The sequence below is a fragment of the Vicugna pacos genome, chromosome 22 (genome assembly GCF_048564905.1).
Source record: "Vicugna pacos chromosome 22, VicPac4, whole genome shotgun sequence".
NCBI lineage: Eukaryota > Metazoa > Chordata > Mammalia > Artiodactyla > Camelidae > Vicugna > Vicugna pacos.
Genome location: NC_133008.1, coordinates 6,815,579 through 6,842,707, shown reverse-complemented (window position 1 = coordinate 6,842,707; position 27,129 = coordinate 6,815,579). Strand labels below are relative to the sequence as shown.

Below are 27,129 nucleotides of genomic sequence, written 5' to 3'. Positions count from 1 at the left end.
GCTAGGGGTGGGTGTTTGGAGAGCAGGGGGAGCTGCACGTGCCCAGTGAGGTGGGCGGGAAGCACCGGTGCATAAGGAGCATTGACGAGAGAGCTCCCTGTGTTCAACAGCCACACCTGTGTGCTAACTCAGAGTGGAAGGACTCTGATTTGGGGGAGTCTGACCACAAAGCACATTGGAATTTCATTGGTGGTTGGTGGGAGAGGGAGGAAGTAGAGACGTGATGAGGGACTGTCCGATAAGGCTAGTGGGTGGGTAGGGACAGGGTGCTGCTTTGGTACCCATAGGGTGTGGCAACTCCAGCTTGACTCGGGCCCCTCTCCCAGAACTTGACGATGGTGTGCGGCCCAGGCTGGAGGAGGAGTCAGGCCTGTGGGGTGCATTGGTGGAAGACTGCCTGGGTGAGCATGCAGGGCCTCCAGTTCACCATCAGGCATGCAGTATTCTTCAGCAAAACCCTCTGTGAAGGAATGAGCACCAGATCACGTTATCCCAGAACTGGATCCTCCTAGTGCACCAGCAGACTGCTCCTGTAGTTACAACAGGAACCTCTGAACTTGGTAGCCAGGAGTACCAGCCCTCTGAGGGCAAGCACGTGTAACTATACATGGCAGCCAGGCTTGTATGCTTTATAGCTCTCACTGCATTCGTTCTTAAATAACTTATAATCTGTTCAGATCATTTTCCCATCTCTGTTACACATTCCTGGAGGGAAAGGTCCATGGTTTACTCATCTTTGCCCTCCTCTACAGTGCCCTACATCAGGCATTCTTGCAAATAACTCAAGGCTTAAAAATGCCAGGGCCACCGCATTCCACACTCCCCAACCCCGCCTACTTCATTCCAGTTAAATTTTGTTGAGAAAATGACCTGGTGTTTCCTTTGGCTAAAAGCAATTGGTGTTGCAGAATTAAGTTGTTACTTTGGAACTTGTCTGCAGCTGTTTGCGTGTGAACATTGAAAGAGGGAGTGGTAGCTTTTATAATCGTCAGGGTAGAGAAGGACTCTGCTTCTAATGTGGGACTACCAGCTGACTCATTGAGTGCCTTGACCTCTTAGCTTTCCATCTTCCCTGAGGACAGTGGGAAAGTGAGCTCTCAGGTTTGCAGAGAGCCCAAACCTAACACCGGGGAACACATGATTTTTCCAAAAAGAAAATATAAAAGAATACAAATCCAAGAAAAATTAGCAACTTACTTTGATTTTCTTCTGACCAATTAAATGGATATGAATTTACCTTCCCCAAAGGAAACTCAAACAATAGATCTTGTAAAGGGTCCGCTTTAGGATTGTGTGTCCTTCCCCCTCTCACCCCTAGGTGGCGTCAGGAAGCAGAAGAACCTACAGGAGCGTAAGCTCTGGTCCTCTTGAAGGGGCTGTGTTCTGAGGGTCTGGATTCGGGATCGTGTTTCGCTTATTCCTCTGCCCTACAGTTCCATATATCGAGCATTCCTAAGTTTTTCTGAGCTAACGTGGGTACCCAGATATGGATTTAAAGAAATACTTCCTCAGCCAGAATTTACAGACTGCTGTGCAGTCAGCTTTAATGGATAAGAATTAAGAAAGTCTTGAAGGAAGAGGGAGATGAATGCATTAAAACTGAAACTCAGAGGTTGATGAAACTGCCCTCCTGGTTTTCTTGCACTTTGTTCCCAGCAAGCAGTTTGCTGCTGAGCGTTGGTGCCTCCTGCGCCCCCTGCCTCCCCATCAGGTACTCCTGTAGTCAGGCTCCCAGGGTGGGTGTGATGGGTCGTTGTGGCTCTTCTCTGCAGCTGAGTGCTGCGTGCTGCTCCCCGACTCCTCTGAAATTTATTTAAAGCTGATAAGTAAAGCTGTTGTTTGGAGCTGTGTACATAGCACAGTATAGATGCTTAGGGCTAGTGGGAGAGGGGAGAAGAGGGTGGAACTGGGAGTGGGGAGCGAAGGACGGAAATGTAACAGAACTAAACATAGGAAAGGAGCACCCATGTTTAGAGGCTGAGTGTAGGTGCCTCTGTTAGTGGAGGAGTTGTGTCCTGACAGCTGAAAACAAGGCTAGGGAAACAGTGGAAAGATACCACCTTCTCCCTTCCCCACTCGCAGTGTCATGTTCTCCCCCATGAAACCCCTGCCCTGAACTCTCCAGGTGCTCATTGCTCTACTGCTTGCATAGGGCACTTGTCCTTATTCTGTAAACATGTCCGTGTATGTCTCGTGTCCTAGAAGACTGGAAACCCATGATGAGCAGGGACCCCCTCATTTGTCTTGATGTTCCCATAGCACTTGCCCCTGACACACAGTAGACTGTTAATAAGGTTAATAGAATGAACATGGGGAGGTGAGAATCGGTGCCAGACAGACCTGACTGTGTTCAAATTAGTGGTCTTACTAAGAAGTGGTAGGGTTTTTGAGGGCCGGTGCTTGGGTGCAGGGGATGAGATGCTCAGGGTTGGTGGGGAGGAGAATGAGACAAAAGACAGAGGCCTGTAAGGCATGTGAGGAAGCAGCCCAGCCTGGAGAGAAGGGATGGAGCCGAGTAAGGGCACCTGGAAAGGCTGGGAAATGCCTGTGCACCAAGATGGAGGCCTGGGGCTTGCGGTCAGCCCCCAACAAAGCCTGAGAAAGAGCCTGTACTGGCCAGGTCTCCTTCAGCTGAGGGCAGCAGAAATCCACGTTAAACAGGTTTAAACACAAGGAAGAGTTTATGGGTTCCCATAAGTGGAAAGTCCAGAGGAACAGGCTGGTCTCGGGTATAACCTAGATCCGGGGTTCTAATGATGTCCTCAAGAATGTATGTGCATCCTCTGCTTTTCCTTGTCGCCTCCATCCTCTGGCACCCTCAGATTAGATGACGACAGGCAGCTGCAGAAGTCCAGGGACTGATGCGCTGACTGCAGGGAGGCTGCTTTCCCACAGCTGAGCTAATCCTGACTCAGGCAGGGCCACGGGCCCCAGGGGAGGGAGAGCCCTGGAGAGAAGATGGGGGTGTGTTCCCGGAAATGGAGTGTGTAAACTGGGCAAGCAAAACTGGCAGGAGGGCACTTCAGGAATACAGACCCCTGGCTCATGTCACCATTGGAAGCAGGGGGACCTGATACATAGTGTTGTGCATGTCAGTCACTCTTTTTCCTGTTTCTCAGCATCTCCATGACACGGTGAAGAGGAATCTCGATAGTGCCACCTCCCCTCAGAATGGTGAGCAGCAGAATGGCTACGGGGAACTCTTTCCTGGACACAAGAAGACGCGCCGCGAGGCCCCTCTTGGAGTAGCTGTCTCTTCCAATGGCCTGCCTCCAGCTTCCCCCCTTGGTCAGCCGGACAAGCCTGGTGCAGAGGCCCTGCAGGCCGGTGGGAAGCACTCACTAGGGCTGGACTCCATCAGCAAGAAGTGTGTGGCAGACTCGAGCCTCCACCTGAATGGAGGCGGTAACCCCGGTGAGTCCCTTCCCCTGAGCCTGAGCAGAGAGCTGAAGCAGGAGCCTGTGGACGACCTGCCCTGCATGATCTCGGGGGCCGGAGGCTCCATATCTCAGAGCAACCTCATGCCTGACCTCAACCTCAACGAGCAGGAGTGGAAGGAGCTCATCGAGGAGCTGAACAGGTCAGTGCCCGACGAAGACATGAAGGATCTGTTTACTGAGGACTTTGAGGAGAAGAAGGACCCAGAGTCTTCTGGCTCTGCCACACAGACCCCCTTGGCACAGGACATTAACATTAAGACGGAATTCTCTCCAGCAGCCTTTGAACAAGAACAGTTAGGCTCTCCTCAAGTGAGGGCTGGGTCTGCAGGACAGACCTTCCTGGGGCCGTCATCTGGCCCTGTGAGCACAGATGCACCCAGCCTAGGGGGCTCCCAGCCCCTGTTCCACACCTCTGGTCAGCCTGGGGTGGACAGTCCCAGTCCCAGCCTGATGCCGGCGTCAGCCCAGGCCCAGAGCGCACAGAGAGCCCTCTCTGGTGTGGTGTTGCCGAGCCAGGGCCCAGGAGGGGGCTCAGAGCTGTCCTCTGCCCATCAGCTCCAGCAGATCGCTGCCAAGCAGAAACGCGAGCAGATGCTCCAAAACCCACAGCAGGCTGCCCCAGCACCAGCCCCAGGCCAGATGTCCACGTGGCAGCAGACAAGCTCCTCCCACAGTCCCTTACATGTCCCTTATCCCATGGAGAAGCCTGCCAGCCCTCAGGGCTACAAGCAGGACTTCACCAGCTCCAAACTGCTCATGATGCCAAGTGTGAACAAGAGTTCCCCTCGGCCCGGAGGCCCCTACCTCCAGCCCAGCCATGTGAGCCTGCTGAGTCACCAGCCACCAAGTAGCTTGAGTCAGAATGCTGTGGCTAGCCCAGGGTCAGTGCTGGACTACGGCAACACCAAACCCCTCTCTCACTACAAAGCGGACTGTGGGCAAGGTGGCCCGGGGGCCGGCCAGAGCAAGCCGGCCCTGATGGCTTATCTTCCCCAGCAGCTGCCTCATCTGAACAATGAGCAAAACTCCTTATTTCTGATGAAACCAAAGCCGGGAACTATGCCCTTCCGATCGCTGGTTCCACCTGCCCAGGTGAGCGGGGCTTTGCTCTGTGTGCTATGCTTCCACATCCATCACGTGGGTTCCAGGTCCCCGGTAGCTGGGGAGCAAAGGGAGGGAGGGGGCAGCTACTCTTGTCCTTTGACTCCCTTGGCAGTGAAAATGAGTCAGGCAAACCAGGTAAAGATCACACGGAATGTGCTTCTCAGAGGCTCTGTTCTTTGTTTTTTGTTTTAATTTAAACCACCTGTCAAATCTGTATGTTCAAAATACCGTAAGCTTCAGTAAACTTACAACATTCAGGTGAGTGCTGCTCCCTAACACATTTGAACTCCATGGTATTTAGTCCAGATGCTCCAGCCCAGCAGAGTCACGTGGCACTGTAGGGTGGAGAATGATTGTCATTTTTTATCATGATCATTATGTGCATTTCTGCTCATGTTCCAATGTGTTCTGAAATGTCTGCTCCCTGGCTGGAAGTGTTCATATGGCCAAGGCTTGTAGAGCATCAGACACAGAGTGTTCTCCAACTTCCTCACAGTTAGAGGGGAGTGCGCTTGCTTTTCTCACTGCACAGTGTGTCCTGGACTGCCTTCACGCCCACAGCTGTGCCACATGCAGCTGGGTGGGTGTCCTGCATTACTGTCCCCTTTGAGTACCTTTATGTGTACCCTTGTGTATTTGTAGCACTCTGCAGGTTTAAAAATTAAACATTAAAACCTCAGTGCTAGTAATACTGTGAGGAAATTGACATGCTCAGACAGTAGTGAGGGTGTGTAAAGGGACAGAATGCTTTTGGAGAGTAAACTGACAATTTTTCATAAGCCGTAAAAATGTTTATAAGCATAAACACATTATACCCCTGCAAGAAGTAATCTGAAGAAAGAAAGCTATGTGCACAATAGTCATTGCATGATTATTTCTAATAGCTGAAAGCTGGGAGCAGTGTGGTCACCTCCCAGCCAGAGAATGCACATGTGAATGTTCGCACTTGTACCTGCTTCAGCCACTGAGCTGCTGCGCAGCCACCAAGAGCAAGCCAGCGTGGGGAGCGTACGGCCCAGGGGTGGAGCGCGTGCCTAGCGTGCACAAGGTCCTGGGTTCAGTCCCCAGTACTGCCATTAAAAGACAAATAAAACCTAATTACCTCCCGACCAGAAGGAAAAAACATTAAAAAAAAAAAAAAGGGCGACCCAGGAAAGAGCACGTGGTGGTGACTGCCATTTCAGCGGCACTGGCACCTCACAGGGCACTCGTGAGTCTGAGCATCTGGTGACTGGGATGAGGAGATTACCTCAAGATCAGTGTGCTCTAAGATTAGAACCTTGTAAGGACTAAATATACAGACGCATAAGGATTGGAAAGGAGCTCAGAAATTTGAATTTGCATAAATGGTAGTTCCTTTTTGCCTTTTTCCTGTCTTGAGTTAAAATTTCCCCTTTTCTTTTAAATGTAGGTAGTGATATTGGGATAATACTGTGCTAACCTTTAACATGACTCTTACTTTAGGCCCAGGTAATGATAGCGAATATCCTATAAAGTTCTCACTAATGCTCAGTATTTTTTGAGCATTAATGTTTGACAAAGGCCAGGAACCTCTTCCCAGGAGAATGCTGTCCACAGGTGGACAAACCATACAGTTTCAGGTGGTTCAGGGACAGCCTTTCCAGCAGGGACCTAAGGTTTGCACACTCAGAATGCAGCGTCTCCGTCAGCCAGGGCCCCTCAGGATATTCCTCCCTTAGGGGCTCGTTTGCACCACGCATTCCAGCAAGGGGGCATTTCTGAGCTGCAGCTGCCAGTGGAAGCATGGGATGTAGATGCACGAGCTTAAATGTAAAAGCACACCTTTGCCCCTGGTGAATTGTAAGAAACAAAGTGAAGACGCAGCTGGTAACTGTCCACTGCTGTGCCTGGATACTCGGGTGCTAGTGCCTTCAGTCCCCGGCCTCACAGTGGAGGGTGGTTGCCCTGGAGTCACCTGCAGGGAAGCAGAGGCTTCAGGAGAAGGCCTCGAGCCGGGCTTCTGCCGGCCAGAGCTCATCCACTGTGGTCAGGGCTCACGGACTTCACCGTGTCCCACCTGACTTGAGACTCCCTTCTCTGCGTTGACAGGAGCAGAACCCTCCCAGCGTCCCTGTTCCAACCCAGGCCACAAGCGTGGGGACCCAGCCGCCTGCCGTGTCTGTGGCCAGCACTCACAGCAGCACCCCGTATCTCAGTAACCAGCAGCAGGCAGCTGTCATGAAGCAGCATCAGTTGCTGTTGGACCAGCAGAAGCAGAGGGAGCAGCAGCAGAAGCATTTGCAGCAGCAGCAGTTCTTGCAAAGGCAGCAGCACCTTCTGGCAGAACAGGTAAAAGAAAAAAGGTGGACGCAAAGCCCGCAGCCCCCTCCCACGCTTGCCTGCCTCCCAAGCCGCTGCGGTGGCTGCAGACTCCGCTTGTGTGTATGTGGGTTTGTGAGCGTGTGCACGTCTGGTGTTAGACTACTTTGCTCTTTTAAGCCGCTTTCCAGGAGTGTGGCATTCATTCCTCACACAGGGTAGCCTGTGTGAGAGCAGCTTTGTGTCACTTAGTGGGGATTAATGGAGACCAAATCTGTGGCTAAAACCGTATGTGTTTGGAACATTTTTCCATGTTCCTGTCGGCAGCTACTGAAGCACTGAACTCACAGTCCGCCAGTTTGCCACAGGACCCAGCCTGGTTGTAAATGTAGAGCTTGCTAAGCCAGGACATGAAGCAGGGAAACGGAGACATTGCTGAGGTCCGGGGGTTCTAGAATCAGGACTGACAAGCCCCCTCCCAGGCCTGTAGTTCCCCTGCTTGGTCACCGAGTGAGCATGCAGGTACCAACTTTACAGCAGTTCTCAGGATTTAGAACTGTATCCTTAAGACATAAGAGCAGACCTAGCTACCCAGAGGGTAGAGTTGATTGAAATGACTTTACAGCCCACATTACTGCCACAGTTCTGCCATTTTTTAAATAACAGCTTTATTGGGATATAGTTCACATGACACACAATTCACCCATTTAAAGTGTACAGTTCACATGGCTTTTAGTGTATTCACAGTTGACAGCCATCACCACAGTCAATTTTAGAACATTTCTTCACCTAAAAAGAACCCTATACCCATTAAAAGTTATTCCTCTGTCTCCCTAAGCCTAGGCAACCACTAATCTACTTTTTGTCTCTATCGATTTGCCTGTTCTGGACATTTCATATAAATGCATTTAAGGTTCAAGCATGCTGTAGCATGTACCAGTACTGCAGTCCTTTTTATGGCTGAGTAATATTCTGTTGTATGAATACTATTTATCTGTTCATCTATTCATGGACATTTGGGTTGTTTCCCCTTTATGTGGGCACAGGTTTTCAGTTCTCCTGAGTGTATACCTAGGGATGGAATTGCTGGGTCGAATGGTAACTCTTCAGTTTTATCTTTTGAGGAACAGCCAGGCTGTTTTCCAAAGCAGTTGCACCATTTTTCATTCCCACAGTAGTGTATGAGGGGCCAGTTTCTCCACATCCTCACCACACTTATCTGTCTTTGATTCTAGCCATCCTAGTAGGTGTGAAATGGTACCTCACTGTGGCTCTGATCTGCATTTCCCTGGTCTGCCCTCTACTTTTTTAAAACCGATACACCACCTTTTTTTTTTTTTTAAATCATTGCTCCTTAGATCCACCCCATCCTTCTGTTCCATACTGTTTATTAAGAATCCCCCAGAAAATAGTATGGAGATTTCTCAAAAGACTAGGAATAGACTTACCATATGACCCAGTAATCCTACTTCTGGGCATATATTCAGAAGGAACCCTACTTCAGAAAGACACCTACACCCCAGTGTTCATAGCAGCACTGTTTACAATAGCCAAGACATGGAAACAGCCTAAACGTCCATCAACAGATGACTGGATAAAGAAGCAGTGGTATATTTATATAATGGAATACTATTCAGCCATAAAAACGATAACATAACACTGTTTGCAGCAACATGGATGTTCCTGGAGAATGTCATTCTAAGTGAAGTAAGCCAGAAAGAGAAAGAAAAATACCATATGAGATCACTCATTTGTGGAATCTTAAAAAAAAAGAACATAAATACAAAACAGAAACTGACTCATAAACATAGAATACAAATTTGTGGTTGCCAAGATGGAGAGGGGAGGGATAGACTGGGAGTTCAAAATTTGTGGATACTGACAGGCACATGCAGAATAGGTAAAGAAGATTATACTGTATAGCACAGGGAAATATATACAAGATCTTGTGGTAGCTCACAGCAAAAAAAAAAATGTGACAATGTATGTACGTATGTTCATGTATAACTGAAAAATTGTGCTCTACACTGGAATTTCACACAACATTGTAAAATGACTATAACTCAATAAAAAAACGTTTAAAAAAAAAAGAATCCCCGAGATGAGATTATACAAAGCATTATTTCCACAGGAGTCCTTCTGAGTAACAAACTTGGACAGTTTTAACTCTTTCTGTTTTGTGTGGTTCTTACTGTTTTGTTCTGTTGTTCTTGGCATTTTCTAGGAGAAGCAGCAGTTTCAGCGCCATCTGACTCGCCCGCCACCCCAGTACCAAGATCCAACCCAGGGCACCTTCCCACAACAGGTTGGCCAGTTCACAGGTGAGGAGAATCTGAGGTGATGGAGGAGGGCAGAGGGAGGCAGGCACCGGACAGAGTGGTTCTCCTCCTGCCGAGTTCCTGCTGTCCGCCCAGCTTTATGCTGTAGGTACTGAGTGGATTTACTTGCTCGTGTAACCTCAGTCTGCACGAGGGGCCTAGCTTTCTGGCTACCCTACAGGTCAGGGCATGTTCATAGAGGCAGACCACTTCAGCTGAGTGCCATGGCTGTGTCCCTGGCTATACAGTGTTTTGAAGCAAAATCATTTCCAAATGGAGGATATCTTTTTCTTTTTCTTTCTTTCTTTTTTTGCAGGGAGAGGTAATTAGATTTATTTATTTGTTGATTTTCGACTGAGGTACTGGATATTGCACCCAGGACCTCGTGCATGCTAAGCATGCTCTCTACCGCTGAGCCACACCCTCCCCCAAGATGGAGGAGATCTTATCAACAGGAAATGGCTTCTGTAATTCTTAAGAAAGTCCTCTGCTTCTGCTGTTACATGTTTCTTTGAAAAATGACCCTCTCCAATTTTACAGATAAAGAGAGACTTAATGCACTTGTGTGTCTTTTTGCTTTTTTTCCTTTCTTCCTGTTTGCTCATATCAGCCTGGTGGGTAGCAGTATCAGCAGCAGACAGTTGGCCAGAAAGGGGCAGGAGGCGTCCTGAGATGTCAGCTGCCGCATCTCAGACATGCCAGGGAGCCCGACTGCCTCTGTGCAGGCTGTCGCTCCAGAAACAGATTTCATTTGACATGTGCAGTAAAATGTAGGCCACACCTGTCTTCCTAGTTCTGAGAATATCTTTGAAATCTGTGCTTTTCTTGGTCAGTGATTCTCACTATACCATTAGATTTATTTTATTTATTTGGGGGGGGGCAATTAGGTTTATTTTTATTTATTTATTTTAATGTAAGTACTGGGGATTGAACCCAGGACCTCAGGCATGCTAAGCACGCACTCTACCGCTGAGCCACACCCTCCCCAGTGATTCTCACTATAGAGTGTCCCAGAGAAACTGACTGCAGCCGTGCCTTCTGGAGGAGACAGCTGGAGTTTTGTGTGTGTGCTGACCGGGACCAGGGAGCTGAAGTCTGCAGGCCTCTCGGGAGCCTGGGTCTCGCCAGCCTTCCTGCCTCCAGCCCATCTCGTGTTGTTGTGGGCTGTCAGTGGGAGAGAAGTGGACTCTTTCAGCTCTTCTGTTTTCCTCAACAAAGCTTTTAGTTAGGTTCTAGTGGAGAGAGGGAGAGGAGAAAAAGGTGCTCAGTTACGGCCAGTCCCTGCACAGCCGCTCTCCTACCCACAAGAAAGCGTCTCAGGTGAGTGCTGTCACTGTGCATCCACTGCTGAAGACAGAGTCCCAGACAGCAAGTTCTCTGAGGACAGGACCGCTTTGTCCCATTCCGTGCTGTCTCCCCAGCACAGCACCCCCCACAGAGCAGGTGCTCGGTAAATGTCTTCTAGACTCTTCCCCAGCCACCACCCTGTAGTGCCACATTGCACAGGCCCCTCATCTAAGTGATTTTAACAGTCCCTGCCCAGCAAGGTCTAAAACAGAGTCACAGTCCAGTTCCCCTTTGGCTTTGCGACCCTGTCCCTCACGTGGTGGCTGCAGCTCTCCTGAGTCTGCCCAGAACCGCGCCTGCAGCTTATCTCTGGATGCTGTCCCCACACCCTAGCCACACCGCTCGCCTCTCCTGTCTCAGTCTCCTCATTGGTCCAGCCCCCGGGCTCTCCCCGACATGAGATGTATGATGTTCTGATTGTGCCTTCATGTCTCTAGGATAACGGCTGCAGCCTGGGCTCCGGTGTGTCTCTGCAGTGGTGGCCAAGAAGTGCCCGCTTACTGACAGAGTTTTCTGTCTTCCAGGGTCCTCCACTGCCATGCCTGGCATGAGCAGCTTGGGTCCGTCTAATGCCAGCTGCCCTCGAGTGTTCTCTCAGGCCGGGAGTCTGATGCCAATGGGCCCTGCACACACTTCGGTTTCTTCCCTCCCGTCAAACTCAGGCCAGCAGGACCGCGGCGTGGCTCAGTTCGCTGGCTCCCAGAGCATGCCGCAGAGCAGCCTCTATGGCATGGCTTCTGGTATAACCCAGATAGTGGCCCAGCCTCCGCCGCAGGCCACCAACGGACATGCCCACATTCCGCGGCAGACCAGCATGGGCCAGAACACCTCGGTTTCAGCTGCCTATGGGCAGAACTCTCTGGGGAACTCTGGTCTCTCCCAACAGCACAGTAAGGGGCCCCTGAACTCTGGTTTAACTAAGCCACAGGTCCCACGGGTGTCGGCGACCATGGGAGGCCAGACTCCCTCATGGCAGCATCAGGGAGTGCCAAACCTGAGTGGCCAAACCCCAGGGAACAACACCGTAAGCCCCTTCACTGCGGCTTCCAGTTTCCACATGCAGCAGGCCCACCTGAAAATGTCCAGCCCGCAGTTCTCCCAGGCGATGCCCAGCAGGCCCATGGCCCCCCTGAGCTCGGCAGCCGCAGCAGGGTCCATGCTGCCCCCTGTGAGCGCACAGCAGAGGACCAGTGCCCCTGCCCCAGCACCTCCCCAGGGAGCCCCACCGCAAGGCTTGCCGGGCCTGAGCCCAGCCGGGCCTGAGCTGGGGGCCTTCAGCCAGAGCCCCGCCCCAGCGATGGGCGGGCGGGCAGGGTTGCACTGCGCCCAGGCCTACCCTGTGCGGACCGCAGGCCAGGAGCTGCCCTTTGCCTACAGCGGGCAGCCGGGCGGCAGTGGGCTGGCCGGCATGGCTGGAGATGCTGACTTGATCGACTCCTTGCTGAAGAACAGGACTTCGGAGGAGTGGATGAATGAATTGGACGACCTTTTAGGGCCTCAGTAACGGGAGAATTTGTGGTGGTGTCAGTGTTCATACACCCTATATTTTTGCTCTCAGATGCAAGAAGGAGCAACTGCTTTGGACCAAAAGCCCAGGGCCCCGGGGAGCTGGGCGGGTGGGTGGAGCTAGAGCCCCAGGGCCAAGGCCGGCCCTCCCAGAGTCAATGGGGCCCATGGCTCCCTGCCAGCAGCTGTGGGCTGTCGGGCTGGCCCCACCCCATCTGCTGGCATCGCTACCTGGTGTTGGGACAGCAGGACAGGGTTCTGCAGGTGGTTTTCTATCCAAATGACCAAAAAACCAACAATGAAACCCCATGATGTCAGGCTTCTAAAAATCTGTGCCATTGTGTTGACTTAATCCAAGATTTCTCCACTTGCCCCAATGTTGGGGACAAATTTTTGTTGAAACTTTATAGCAGAACTATTCGCAATTTGTAGGGTAGAAAAGATTTTTTAAATTTTTTAAGGTTTTAAAACAGATTAGGATAGGTGACGGTTTAAAGTGATTAAGTGGCATTGGAAACCTAGTGTTTCCTTTTGATTAAGAGCCTTTTTTATTCCTGCTCTTTGTCAGCTTTCAGGGGAAAGGAGGCTCAGTGGAAAATCATTTCCGTAAGTGCAGGCTGTGACTGCAAGTGCCAAAAAGGAACATGATGCAGAACTAGTGACACAGATGGGTCTTCCCAGCAGCTCCTCCTTCCAGAACGCGGGTGGGCAGTTAGGAGGACCTGGGCGGAAGAATTTCCCATGTGTGTTGGTGGCAGGCCCCCAGGCTAAGTGCTAAGATGGAGTCATTGGGTTACTGTGTCCTCTTTTGTTGTAACTTCCCACCTGTTGCAGTGTCTCTGAAAACTCCTGTATAACGTGTTGGGAGGGGGATCATTGTTGAGTTACGCACAGATGTCTTGTCTTCACCCCGTCTTCAGTTCACCTGACCTTTCTCTCTGCCTCCCCTTCTTTCTCTCTCCAGCCCAAGTGGAAAAACCTCGTAAGCACAGATTTACTAGATTGGAGGGGAAAGAATCATCAAAACTCCTTAGAGGGAACCGTGGCATTGCAAGGAGGAGGGTACCCCTCCCCAGAAGGCAGAGGTTTGGGAAAAGGAGAAAAAGGTGGGCCCTGTTTGGCCGAGGGGACGCAGGCGAGGCCAGAGGAAAGAATTCCACTGTATTTTACTGCTTCTGCCACTCCCTCGTCAAACGACTTGCACTTTTTAAAGAGAATTGCTTTATAACACTAATACATCCTTTCTAAAGATTCAAGTGGATTTCTCTTCAAGGTCTGTGAACGAATGGACTTGACTAAGCTAAGAGTCCACAAAACAGATTATTACCTGTGGGCTGTGTGTGGAGAAGGAAGACAGAGCACTTCGGTATAACGAAAGCAGAATGGCGAGTGCAGGGCGGACCCTTTCACACAGAGTGTTGGAGAGAAGGTAGTACACTGAAAAGGGTGGCTTGACATGCAGAGTGGTCTCAGGAGAAACCACAACCCCATTTGTATTTCCCGGGAGTCTCAAAATGGGTAATTCAAGGAGTATCATAAGTAAAGAATTGAGCCAAGGAAAATATTCACACGACCAGCTTGAGTGGCTTTGAGGGGGTGGAGGGTCGTACACACATTGGTAATTGTTTTGCGCCAGCAGTGCCTTTCATGGGGGTACTTGGACCCTCAGAGCCTCTTCTCTAATAGCCATTTGCCACCGTGAGCGTGGTGTTCGGGCCATTCCCCTTTAAATGTCCTCCCCACTTTCCCCAGACGCTGAATTTAGCTCTCAAAGAAGGGAATGAATCATTAAGCCAGTGAAGATCCCACCCTCTGCGTGAGTTCCCCAATATGAAGGGGAAGAGGGTGACTTCAGCGGATTTTCTACCAAAAATAGTGGGCTGAAGGCTGGTGGCGGGTCCTTGTTCCTCTCCCGGTGCCCCTCTGGCTGCTGCTCACCTCTGTCCCCAGGCGCTCGCGCCTCTGCCTCCGCCTTCTGGGGAGGGCTGCCCCTGCCTTAGTCCTGGGGCCGCCAAACAGACAGCAGGCTTCTCACTTGCTGCAGTGTCAGAGCAATAAAATGTGATGCTTGGGGTCCCCCCAGGGAGCTGCCCGTGGCTTTATTTATGAATCTGGTTTTTGGGTAGTCAGGGAAGGAGACAACTCCACTTCAGTGCAAATCCCCATCTTCCAGGAGCCATGACTCAAAAGAAAAGGGTGCTCGGACTTTTGTTATACACATTTGCTTTGTGTAAATAAATGTTTACAATTTTATATTAAAGGTGGAATAAGCGTTAGAGCTTCTGACTGTATATTTTTTACTTTTATAGATTCTAAAACAGTGATCCTTTATATATGTGTTTTGGGGGAGCTATGATGTTTTATGGCGAACAATTGGTATTGTTAACTTTTTACTGTCATCAAAGTACATGAAAATCCTATTAATCCCCTTATTCTTCTACTTCTCTTAACTGGTATACACCAAAAAGAAATCTTTACTTTCCTTGTTTTATCATTTTAAAATAAAAGTATTTTGCTAGTATGGAAACTGCCCGTGTATGTCACTTCGCACGGCCGTGCCAGCAGGGTAGGAGGCGGGCCGGCGCACAGCTGCTGTGTTCAGTAGCTGCTTTCCTCTTGTGATGTAGCTACTTTATTAACACGTATTGGTGGTGGGCACATTTGGTTTGGTTTCCCTCAAAGTAACTTCTGTGTTTTGATGGTCACTATGAGATTAGCAAGGACATCACCCAGGACCACTGGCCTCTTCCCTCTCTGGGGCTCGTCCATGTCCTTGTGTCTAACGTGAGGGAGTTGGACCCAATAACTCAAGGTTACTCCAGCTCCTCAGCCATTCAGATACTTCACTTAAACGCTTAGGCTCACCCTCGGCACCGTTCTCTAGGGCTTACTTAGTTTTCCTTTTCTATTGTGAGAACGTGTGCTCTGGCAGATTCATCCACCCGCTCCTGTCAGTGTCACACTGTGAAGGGGCTTCGGATGACACTGGCAGAAGCCACACTGGGAACCTGGAAGGTAAGTCTTCTGGGTGACCTCTCATCTCAGCCATAGGCTGGAAGTGGGTCAGACCTGGACAAGCGGGAGCTCCCAGGGAGTCCAGGTAAGGAAGCCTGTCATGTGATAGAATAAAACGATTTGATTACTGAAACTCAAATAGAGCCTGTCTGTAAGGCGGGTAAAGGAAAAACTCAGGACCCAGGAAGCCTTGGCTGAGAGTGCACAGGACGTGCGTGTGTGGGGTGGGGGTGCAGGCGAGGACGGGGGAGATAGCTCTGCTCACAGGTCCGGGAGCTGAGCAGCACCCCTCGCCGGCTGCGGCGTGCTGGGGCCAGCCGCGCTGCAACCTCTTGTGGGAAGAAATTTTGGAAAAGGTAGCAAGCTCCTTAAAATGTCCATGCCATCTGTCCAACCCAACCATTCCAGTTCTGAGAAGCCACCCTTGAAAATAATCCTGGGCGCAGAGCAGCGGCATGTGCAACTGTGGAAAGCCAGGAGGGCAGAGGCTGCCAGAGGGGCTTGGCTAAGGAAGTGCGGCGCGTGTTGTTTAACCAGATGCAATGCAGCTATTTTAAATATTTACAAAGGTTTTGAACGTAGTAACTTGGAGTGCTGGTTTAGTTGGGCTGCTTCTGTTGGGAGCCAATAGAAAAAAATCTGGCTAATAAAACCCCGAAAATTCCCTGCCGCCCGGCCTGTTTTTAAGGCCACCAGGTAGCTTCCAGAATCAAAGAAGGTCTTGAACAAGCCAGGCCTCAGGAGTGGCCAGATGGCTCCTATCTCAGCAGCTCCTGTGTCTTGTCAGTCACCAGCCAGGCCCGTGCAGTGGGGAGGCAGGCAGGGGAGGGACAGCTGACTCGGCTCGTGTTTACGGCACGTGCTGTGGACAGGTGTCGTGTTAGAAGCAGGGAGTGTAGCAGCGGTGTAGGAGAGCCCGGCCCTGCTCCGTGGAGCTTCAGTCTCGTGTGAAGGGGACGTCATAAACGACAGGTGATTCCGGAATGCTAAGTGTCAGGAAGAAGCTGACAAGTGTCAGGATAAGATAGAGGGCACTGGGGCTGCCGAGGGGAGGTGAGGCCTGAAAGACTTCACCTGTGATGGGCAGGACAGGCCCCTCGAAGGAGGCACTTCATGGAGACCACGTGCTGGCAGGGAGCCAGCTGGAGCTCTGGGGGAGACCAGTTCATGGCCACGTGGGATGGGAGCGGGGGCTCCCCAAAGGAAGGAGGTGCTGTTAAAAGGAGGGAAGGCATGCTGAGAAAGCACAGTCAGCACACGCCCAGCATGTGTTCAATGAAAAGCACAAAGGATATATGTTGCATATGGTGAGGGGTGGGTCTTGCCCTCCACCAGGTGCCCTCCATGCCGCGGCATGAGCTCCTCAGGGGCCTCTGCCAGCCCAGCCCAAGGAGATGCTCAAGGTAAGATAGGGCCCCCCCATTCATCTCTGGGGTGGGACTGCCCCACCATCAGCAGCGGTGTTACTGGTTAGTCAGCCTTAAGGCCAGTCAGCCGATCGGGGCATGGAAATGCCAGTGTGGCTGTAAGGCTGTTGAAAGATCCAAAATGGTGGTTACCTATGAGTTTGGTCCAAGGCTAGTGGCTGAAGTCAGAAAAAAGTTACAGGCCTTCCCAGATAAGCACGAGGAATGATGGGCGATGTCTTGGAAAGCAATCCACTCTTCTGCACGTGGGACCAGTTTGCCTTACGGGACCTTTCCCCTTTGGTCTTCAAGCTGGTGGTGGTGGTGCACCTGCCGCTTTTCAGATGGCTGTGCTCACATGTCAAGAATAATTGGCTCTGAATGGTTGCTGTAAGCTGGGCTGCAGACTTTAGTGCATGCAGACTATTTCAGGGAAGTTGGAAGAAATAACTTCAGGCCCTCACCCGAAGTGGAGATCAGCGTAGCAAGAACAGAACACATGGAGGCACCTTGATATCAGTGTCCTGGAGTGGAAACGCTCAGAGAGGGGGCCCGTACAAGGAAGAGGAGGTGCTGTCTGCTACAAAAACAGGACAACAAATACAGCAGCTGCCCCGGGGTGGGTGAGGGGGTTCAAAATTCCCTGTTCTGTCCAGAGTTGCTGGTTTGGAAGATTCCCCACTGCAGGCCGCACGGCGGGTCCTGGTCAGACAAGTGCGCTGCGCAGGGGGCTCCATTTGTTTTTGTATCTAGAAAGCAGAACTTTGCAAGGTTATGGAAAGAAAAGCTGGAATTACATATTCTTTTATTATGATTATGATTATGATTGAAGTATAGTTGATTTACAATATTGTGTTAGTTTCTGGTGTATAGCATAGTGGTTCAGTTACATGCATAAACATATTCTTTGTCACATTCTTTCCCATTATGGTTTATTACAGGATATTCAACATAGTTCCCTGGGTGTTACAGCAGGACCTTGTTTATTTTATGTGCAGCAGTTTGTATCTGCCAATCCCAAACTCCTCGTTTGCCCCTCCCCTGCCTCCTTTCCCCGTGGGTCCCCATCGGTCTGTTTTCTGTGGAGGCGTGTCCTTCATCTGTGGATGCACGTGTCCTTTATCAGTCATGAAGGACCCCACTCCACTAGACGCAGCTGAGGCGGGCGGCCTCCTGCCCCCTTAGGTTTGTCACTGCTGGCTCGAGTGCCGTCTCTCATCCAAGGCTCTCGGTTGGCTGGTTGGCTGTATACCTTCTTAAGTACCCGTTTCTGTAATGCAGGGAAAAGCCCAACCACACAGTCATCTTCAGAGCCAAGAGCTACAGACACCGCCGACCTACCTTCCTGCTATGCCATGTTACCCTCGGAGCTGCAGACCCAAGGGTCGTCCTTGCCTCCAGAGAGTAAAAACATCCAAATGTGCATTATTTTAGTCACACACCTCGCAATGCCATTTCTTCTTGTTGACACTTGCTGTGCAATAGAAGAGGCTTTTCTTAAACTGCAGCTGCCTCTCAGTCCTTCTGTATCTGACCTACTCTGTTGGCTCCCCTCACCATCCGCCCTGCTTTTTAGCCCCACCATGGCTTATAGGAAGACCAGAACAAGAGAGCAGGGCTTGTCTGAGCCCAGTCCTGCCCCTACAGATGGGGTGTGAGCCAAGTCGTCCCTTCAGGACCCAGGGGCTCTTCCTCCCAAATGCGGAGAATGTTGGCTGCTGCCAGCGCACAGCTGAGTGTTCCTGGGAACTGTCTCCAGTTGAAGGGTACTGCCTTGCCTGTGGCTGTGCCCCCTTCCCAGGGGCAGCCCACATCTGGAGCTTGGCCAATTGGGGGATTCAAAGACCTAGTCCCTTTCCTCAATTTGGGGCTTCTCCAAAGGGCCACCCCAGCTCCACGGTGCCTGTGGGATCATCTGAGGCCTCTGTTGCAACTGCATCTCGGTTCAGCATCCCTCTGGCCAGTCCAGCTGTCCTTGCACACTCATGGGTGGTGTTCCCGGGGGCTGACCCCCACCAAAATCTGCTTCTGGGGAAGCCAGCCTGAGGCAGTTGAAGTGGGTAGTGCTTTCAGAGCCGGCTCAGCACTGGAGGCTTGGAGCTTGCCAGCTGCCCAACAACAAGAGCCCATCACTGCTGACCACAGGGTAGGGAGAGCCGCTGGCACACTGAAGTTAAAAGACTTGCGCCAGAAAGAGAAAGAAAAACACCATGATATCACTCATCTGTGGAGTCTAAAAAAAAAAAAAAAGAAGAAGAACTTATTTACAAAACAGAAACAGACCCACAGACATAGAAACCAAACTTATGGTTACCAGGGGGGAAGAGTGTGGGGAGGGATAAATTGGGAATTGGAGATTTGCAGATACTGACTGGTATATATAAAATAGATAAACAAGTTCATACTGTACAGCACAGGGAACTATATTTGATATCTTGTAGTAGCTCACAGTAAAAAAGAGTATGAAAAAGAATGTATGTATGTTCATGTATGGCTGAAGCATTGTGCTGCACACCAGAAACTGACACAACATTGTAAACTGACTGTACGTCAATTAAAAAAAAATGTTTTTAAGTGGAATAAATAAAAGACTTGCAGCGCGGTGATACCAGGACAGGGTTCTGGAGCAGGGAATGCGATATCCTAGACCTCGGAGAAGTTTAAGGGGAGGAGTGATGATAAGAACTGTGGAGCAGAAGTCAAAGAAATGTTGGCGAGGCTGTGGAGAAGGGAGCCCTTGTGCACTGTTGGTGGGAATACAAGAGTGCAGCAGCTGTGGGAAATAGCATGAGTGTCCCCCCAAAAATTCAGTACCACATGATTAAGCAACCCCACTTCTGGGCCTTTATTTATCCAAAGTATTGAAATCAGGAGATATTAGCACTGCCCTTTTTGTTACAGCACTATTTACAATAGCCAAGATGTGGAGACAATCTACATGTCTGTCTACAGATGAATGGATAAAGAAAATTTGGTGTATACATACAATGGCATATTCTGCAGTCTTAAAAAAACGGAAATTCTTGTATAGCACGGAGAACCGTATTCAATATCCTGTAAGTAGCTCACGGTGAAAAAGAATATGAAAACAAATATGTGTACATTCACCTACGACTGAAGCACTGTGCTGTACGCCAGAAATTGACACAACATTGTAAACTGACTATACCTCAATAAAAAAAGTAAAATTAAAAAATAATAAAAATTTTTAAAAAAGGAAATCCTGCAGTATGCAACAACATAGACAAAATTTGAGACCATTTTGCTTAGTGGAAGAAGCCAGCCACAAAAGACAAGTACTATGATTCCGCTTCTCTGAAGTGTCATAGTCGGATTCATAGAGTCAAAGGGTGGAGTGGCGGCTGCGGGGCTGGGGGAGGGGAGACGGGGGCAGCCGATCCCCGGGGCGGGGATCGCTCCAGTGAAGCAACACGAAGAAAGTCTGCAGACGTGCTGTGCAGCAGCGAGCGTCCAGATACCGCGTGGTGCGCTGAAAGATGTGAAGTCTTCTTCCCACGGTAAAATTTTTAGACGATCCGTGGTGTCAGAGGGCTGTTCCCAGGGGGTCTGTCCCCCATGCTCCCCTCGCCTCTTTGACAGCCGGTGTTTCCAGTCCCAAGAAAGCCCCAGCACCCAAATCCTCTGTTTCTGAGGAACTCACTCCAGACAAGCGGCAGGTTTTGCGTTTACGTACGCTTTTGTCGGGGATAAGTTTATGGGCGTTTCAAAGGCTTCGGGGGCCCAGAACAGGTCAGTTGGAAGCCCACCCTCCTTCAGCCTCTAGAAGAGCCCGCGGGAACGAGACCCGCTCTCTCCCACCACTGCAGCCTCCCAGCGCGTGCATGGGGCCTCCGGGAAGTGAGCATTTTCAGCGTCGTGGGCATCTCCCTTCTAACTGATTTCAAGATCTTTAAAACTGCCAGGTAGAGGATTTCGGCGAATGTCATCGAAGAGTCTGATTGCCTGTGATGTTTAAATCAATACTGATATAATATCATTTTATAACGTTAGCTGGGTTTTATATTTTCATATTTTGATCAAGTGACTGTATTAGCTATTCATAAAAGTTAAATTTTATAAAAATCATTATATTAAAAAAAATACAACCTAGGTATTCAGGGAAGCTTCATCCTGTAATTGCAAAATAATGGAATCACCCAAACTGCCCAATGCAACAGGATCATCGAATAAACTCCAGCACCTCCCCACAGCGGGGTCGCCTGCGGCGGTGAGAAAGAACAAGGAAGACTTCTGTGAACTGGTCCAGTGCGCTGTCCAGGATATTTCGTTAGGAAAGAAAGCAAAGTGCAGAAGAACATATCCACGATGGGGCCGGAGAATGCCTCCAACACCCAGCTGACCCCCCGGGAGCCTTTTGTGTGTCCTACATTTTGTGTAAGAAAATTTACGCATGTCTGCTCATTTGTGCAAAAAGAAACAAAGGGAAGAGTCCTTCCCTCCTGCACATATTATGTGGAATTCATCTACAAAGGAAACGTTTTCCTCTTTTATTTACCTACCCCCGATATTCAGTTTGAACAAAACGAAGCAGGATAAATGCTGTAATGTGTGTGTATATATGTACGTTTTTAAACTTTTTTTTTATCATAATGTTTTGACATCTTGAAAACCTTTCCTGGCTGGTGACAGACTGCTCCTCCAGGCTAACCGGTTCTTAGGGATAGCAAATTCAGCAGGGTGCCTGCCTGCCTTTTTTTTTTTTTTTTTTTTTTTCCAATGTCTGTCTTGGTTGAGTCTCTATTTTTTGTTTTCCGTGGTGGGGCAATTTGATTGATTGATTGATTTAACCAGAGGTACTGGGGATTGAACCCAGCACCTCATGCATGCTAAGCACATGCTCTACCACTGAGCTACACCCTCCCCCCACCTGCCTTTGATGTGCAAATTAACCAGTCCTGAGCTGTCGCACCTCTGTGGGGCCCCCCACCCCAGGGGCACCGCTGCTCCACCTTGATCATCCCAAGGCCAGGCACCAGGCCATTAGAGACCACCCCTATGGTTTAGGGCCTTTCACAGTGTCCCACCTAGCCAGTCCTAAGCGGTTCACCCGCTCTGCCTTCCCTTCCCTGTAGGAACCCCAGTAAAGGCTGTGGCCATGACGTTCCTCCCTCACCTGACCACCCTGCTGCTCTCCCACGTGGCTCTGTGTGGGGTGGCCTCCTGCGGCCACACCGGACTGACCATCACAGAAGAGAACACAAGACAAATGCTTACTTTTTTCTTTTTATTTGTCAATTATCAGAAGACTAAGTTAGTCCTTTAGCAGCCACTGAAAGTGTCCAGTGAGGTTTTTAAGTATCAATATAAATTCATGAATGTTTAAATATTCACATATTTGATATCTCAATAAATTGCAGCCATTATTGATTCATGCCTTTTCCCTTCTGGTCTCTATTTTAAACAACAGTGATGACAAAGCATAGGCCTTAGGCCCACGGCAAATAAGAGTACTTAGCCAGAACTTAATGACGTCTTGTTTTCCAGTTATGAAAAATAATATTGATTTTAGTTTAATGATGATGTTATAAAGTTTATTTTTAAAATTTAGAGAAAAATATTTGTCATCCTCAACAAATCAAATCCAGCAGCCTATAAAAAGGATTATACACCATGACCAAGTGGGGATTACACCAGGAATGAAAGGTTTAACATTCAAAACTCAAGTGACATAATATGTCATTTTAATAGAATAAAGGGGAAAAAAAAGATCATCCCAACAGATGTTAAAAAAAGCATTCAACAAAATCCAACATCATTTTATAAAAATAGTCCCAATGAACTAGGACCACCTGATAAAAGACATCTACAAAAACCCACAGCTAACCTCATATCTAATGGCACAAAAATGAGTGTGTTCCCCAAAGACTGAGAACAAGATAACGCATCTGCCACTTCAGGATGTGCTAGTTAGAGCAGTTGGGCAAGAAGATGAGAGGGTGCAAAAGGAAGAAGTAAAACTATTTCCATTTGCAGATGACATGATCTTCTGTATAGAAAATACTAAAACGCCATTAAAAAACTAGTAGAACTAATAAATAAGTTCAGTGAGTTTGAAGGATACAAGATCAGCTCAGAAAAATTAATTGTATTTCTATACGTTTTGATAAATAATCTAAGGTTAAAGTTAATAAAATCATTTCATTTACAATAACATCAAAAAGAACAAAATATTTGGAAATAAGTGTAACAAAAGAAATGCAAACTTACACTGTGAAAACTACAAACCATTGTTGAAAGATATGAAAGATGACCTAAATAAATGGAAAGACACTGCATGTACACAGATCAGAATATTTAATATTGTTAAGATGGCAATACTCTCCAAATTAATATACAGACTTAACACAATCCCAGCTAAAATCCCAGCTGACTTCTTTGTAGAAATTGATAAGGTGATCCTAACATTCATATAGCAATTCAAGGAAACCAGAATGGCCCCATCTTGATAATGAAGAACAAATTTAGAGGACTCACACTTTCTGGTTTCAAACCTTATTAAAAAGCTACACTCAAAACTCTGATGAAAGAAATCCAAGAAGAATTAAATAAACAAAGAGATATTCCATGTTCATAGATAGGAAGATTCAATATCATCAAGATGTTGGTTCTTTCCAACTTGATCAATGCAATTCCAGTAAAAGTTGCTGCAAATTATTTTGTGGCCATCAATAAAATGACTCTACAGTTTACATGGAGAAGTAGAAGACCCAGGATCACCAACTCAGTATTGAAGGAGAGCAAACGTGGAGGGCTGACACCATCTGACTTCAAGAACCACTATAAAGCTACTGTGATCAAGACAGTGTGGTACTGGTGAAAGAAGAAAATAGACTATTTGTCTACCAATGGGACAGAATAAAGAGCCCAGAAATAGACTAACATAAATATAGTCAACTGATCTCTGACAAAAGAGAAAAGGCAATACAATGGAGAAAAAAAAATTAAAAAAAAAGTGTTGGAACAACTGGACATACACATGCAAAAAAAAAAAGAGTCTATACACAGACTTTATTTACATTCTTCACAAAAATTAACTCAAAATGAATCATAGGTCTAAAATGTAAAACAAAAACTATAAAATTCTTAGAAGATACCTTGGGTATGGTGAGGACTTTTTAGATACAACACCAAAGGCACAATCCATGGAGAAATAATTGATGATGTAGACTTTATTAAAATTTAAAATTTCTGCTCTGGCAAAGATACTGTCAAGAGGATGGGAAGTCAAGCCATAGATTGGGAGGAAATATTTGCAAAAGACAAATCTGACAAAGGACTCTTAAAATTCAACAATAAGAAAACAAACAACTCAATTTTTAAAAAATGGTCCAAAAAAAAAAAAAAGGTCAAAAAACCTTAACACACACCTCATCAAAGAAAATATACAGATGGTAAATAAGCGTATGAAAAGATGTTTCACATCATATGTCATTAGGGAAATGCGAATTAAAATGAGATACCACTGTACACTTACTAGAATGGCCAAAATCCAGAATGCTGCCACCACCAAATACTGGCAAAGATTAGGAGCAACAGGAACTCTCATTCATTGCTGATGAGTATGTGAAATACAGTCACTTTGGAGAACAGCTTGATAGTTACTTACAAAACTAAACATACTCTTCCCATATAATCCAGCAATTGCAATCCTTGGTATTTACCTAAATGAGTTGAAAACTTACATCCATGTAAAAACCTGTGCACAGTTGTTTATAGCAGCCTTATTCATACTTGCCAAAACTTGGAAGCAACCAAAATGTCCTTCAGCAGGTGAACAGATAAATTGTGGTACATCCAGACAATGGAATATTATTCAGCACTGAAAAGACATGAGCTATATTAAGCCATGAAAAGACATGGAGGGGAATAAAAAGAAAAGGAAAGACATGGAGGAGCTTTAAATGCATATTACTAAGTGAAAGAAGCCAACGTGAGGAGGCTACCTACTGCACGATTCCAACCATATGACATTCTGGAAAAGATAAGATGGTGGCGGTGGGGCAAAGTTCAGTGATTTCCAGGGGGAACATAGAGGGAGGGCAGCCAGGTCAGCTGGATGGTTTTTCGTTGCTTATTCATAGGTATGTTTCATTGAGCACCAACACACGGAGCTTGGGGACCAGGCAGAGGTCTGGTTCATCTTCTCCTGGAAGGGTAGGGGATGAAATCCAACACAGAAAACAGAGAGGAACAAAGGCTGCCAAGGAAGGGTGCTCAGGGGTCCTGGGGAAGTGTAAGGGACCCCAGGTGCCCAAAAAGCATCAGGTTAAGGAGGGCCAAGGTCAGAGCCGTGCATTCACAAGGTGACTTTGCAGGGTGAGCATGAGCTGGGTTAAGTCAAGAGCAAGATGGGTCACCATCATGGATGCTAGTTCCTTGGGCAGAAAGCTTAGGGTTGTGATAAGTGTGGACACTCACTACTTCTGTGGCACTCTCGCCCAAAATGAATAACCTCTGTCTAATCACATAAAGACATCAGACAATCCAAACCACTGATCTGTTTTCTGTCTCTATGGATTTACCTTTTCTGGACATTTCATATAAAAGGAATCAAATGATACATGCTTGGTGTTTGCCACAACTTCCTGTAATGTTTCTGAGGTCTTTGTGCCATTTTAGTGGGACAGTTGGTGAAACTTGAATGTGTAAAATGGCTGATAGAATTGTATCAATATTAATTTCTTAGTTTCCAAAAATTTAATTCTGATTACATACAGTTTTAACATTAGAGGAAGCTGGGTGATGTTGGATTTATGGAAACTGTGTGCCATTTTTGCAACTTTTTTTGGTAGATAAAATAATTTCAAAAAAAAATTTTTTTAATTTAAGTTTAGGGTCTGAGTTGCGCACTGCTTATGACAGTCTATGGCACTGAAATGGTGATTTCTTTTCAACATAATGGTTGGCTGACCTTTCCACTCCCCAGAGGCCCTTGATGAGCCCAGGTTCCAGGGTGTTCTCTGAGCCATGCAGGGGCTGTGGCACAGATGGCAAAGGTCACAGAGGCCTGTCCTGCAGGGGTTCAGGGAGGGGCTTTTTCACTTCCCTTGTGATGCCAGTGCCTCCAGGGCTGCCCAGGGGGGTGGGTGGGTGGCCTCTGCCTGGAGGGCCTTAGGCTGGACCTCTGTCAGTCTGAGCAGGCCCACCTGAGAGGCTGGGCAAGCTCAGAGGGAGGAAAGTACAGACCGAGGGACCTGGGGAGGGTTTCAGGGGCCGAGACCCTGGCCCCTGCTGCGTGGACATCTGCCCAGGGACTTCCTCAGAACCTGCTGATGTTAGGGCTCAGCTTCCTGTTGCCAGGGCAGAAGGGGATGAGCTCGGAAGGGAGTATGGCTAGGCCTCAGAGGAAATGGCAGCCTGGCAGAGAGGAGAGCCTGCAGACGTGCGGAGACCCACAGGCACACGTCTGGCCCACGAATGAGCGCCAGTATGCTCACAAACACGCTGACCGGTGTGATCAGGGCACGCAGACACACGAGGCCCGCCTGGCATATGCCCCACCTTTCAGGATCTGGCTGGGGCTGGAGGGGGAACCAGAGCAGGGGGCTTAGTCAGGAGGCTGAGCGGCCGAGGGAGGGCTGGAGAATGCTCCTGGTATCTGCTCCCTGGCGCTGCCATCTCGTTCACCAGTGTCTGTCAGTCATCCCCACATCACTGAGCACCTACTACTGCTGTGGCGAGACCTGGTCCAGAGCAGGGCACAGACTTGGAGACCCAGCTCTGCAGCGCCCCCAGCCGGGGGAACAGCTGGTTCCTTGGGGGTGGTGACAGACAAAGGGCATTCACGGGGCTTTGGCCAGGTGATGAGAGGGTAGAAGTGGTTCCTGGAGAGTCTAGAAGGTAACAAAGCCCTCAGGTTGGAACCCAGGCTTGTGTGCAGCAGGGAAGGAGGCTGGGTAGATGGCAAGGGCCAGCCTCCCAAGGGCACATGACCCTGATGTGCAGAGACTCCCCAGAGTGACCAGGCAGAGGGGCACCAGGACATCACAGTGGACCATGATGGGGGCAGCAGCGGTTGCCCCCAGGGTCCAGCTGCTCCATCCCTCCCACAGCATGGCCTGTGCTTGCCTGTGGCCTCACTGGCTCCTGCCTGTGCTGTGTACCAGTCTGGACTCTGTTACCGCTGACTAAAACCCACTTCAAACCAGTTTGAGCAAAAAGGAGAAGTGGCCATCTTATAAAATGGAAAGGCTGAACCCAAGAGGGTTGTTCCAGGCAAGCTGGCCCCAGGGCTTCAGAACATAAACCATCTCTCTTCTCAAATCCTAGCCCTGTTGGCTCCATCCTTCTCAGGATGGCAAGTGGCCATAAGTGGCCTCGGTAATCTCCCTCCCCATTTTGAGTTCCCTTCCCAAAATTCTAAGGAAGTTTCCAGAACTGAGACTCACCATCTTGAGTCAGCCTTGACTCAGTCACTTTTGGTCCAAGTGTCTATCCATCAGGCCTGGGAGGGGTGGGAGGCAGCTCTGTCCAAGCCACAGGACCTGAGTGGAGGGAGGCCGGGCAGGCAGAAATGGCAGGTGCCTGTTCTGGGGTCTGAGGGCCCGGAGACGATGGGTTCAGCCATCCTGAGTGGGCTGATCCGCCCTGCCAGGCCAGCCAGGCAGCCTATGGGACGGACCACATGCACGATGCAGCTGTGAGGCTGGCGGGCATCAGGTTTCCTGGAAGGCAGCAAGGACTTGGCTGTGC

The 27,129-nt window shown here is 48.8% G+C and overlaps 1 protein-coding gene across 1 annotated transcript in view; it reads left to right on the top strand.

Moving 5' to 3' along the window:
* Window positions 1-14,522, top strand: part of MAML1 (mastermind like transcriptional coactivator 1) — a 41,295-nt gene extending 26,773 nt beyond the window's left edge. Inside the window, exons 2-5 of the mRNA XM_031689269.2 lie at window positions 3,120-4,532; window positions 6,615-6,854; window positions 9,049-9,145; window positions 11,014-14,522. Coding sequence (XP_031545129.2) covers window positions 3,120-4,532; window positions 6,615-6,854; window positions 9,049-9,145; window positions 11,014-11,993 — 2,730 coding nt within the window. The 3' untranslated portion in view covers window positions 11,994-14,522. The remainder of the gene's footprint in view (window positions 1-3,119; window positions 4,533-6,614; window positions 6,855-9,048; window positions 9,146-11,013) is intronic.
* Window positions 14,523-27,129: the final 12,607 nt, after the last annotated feature.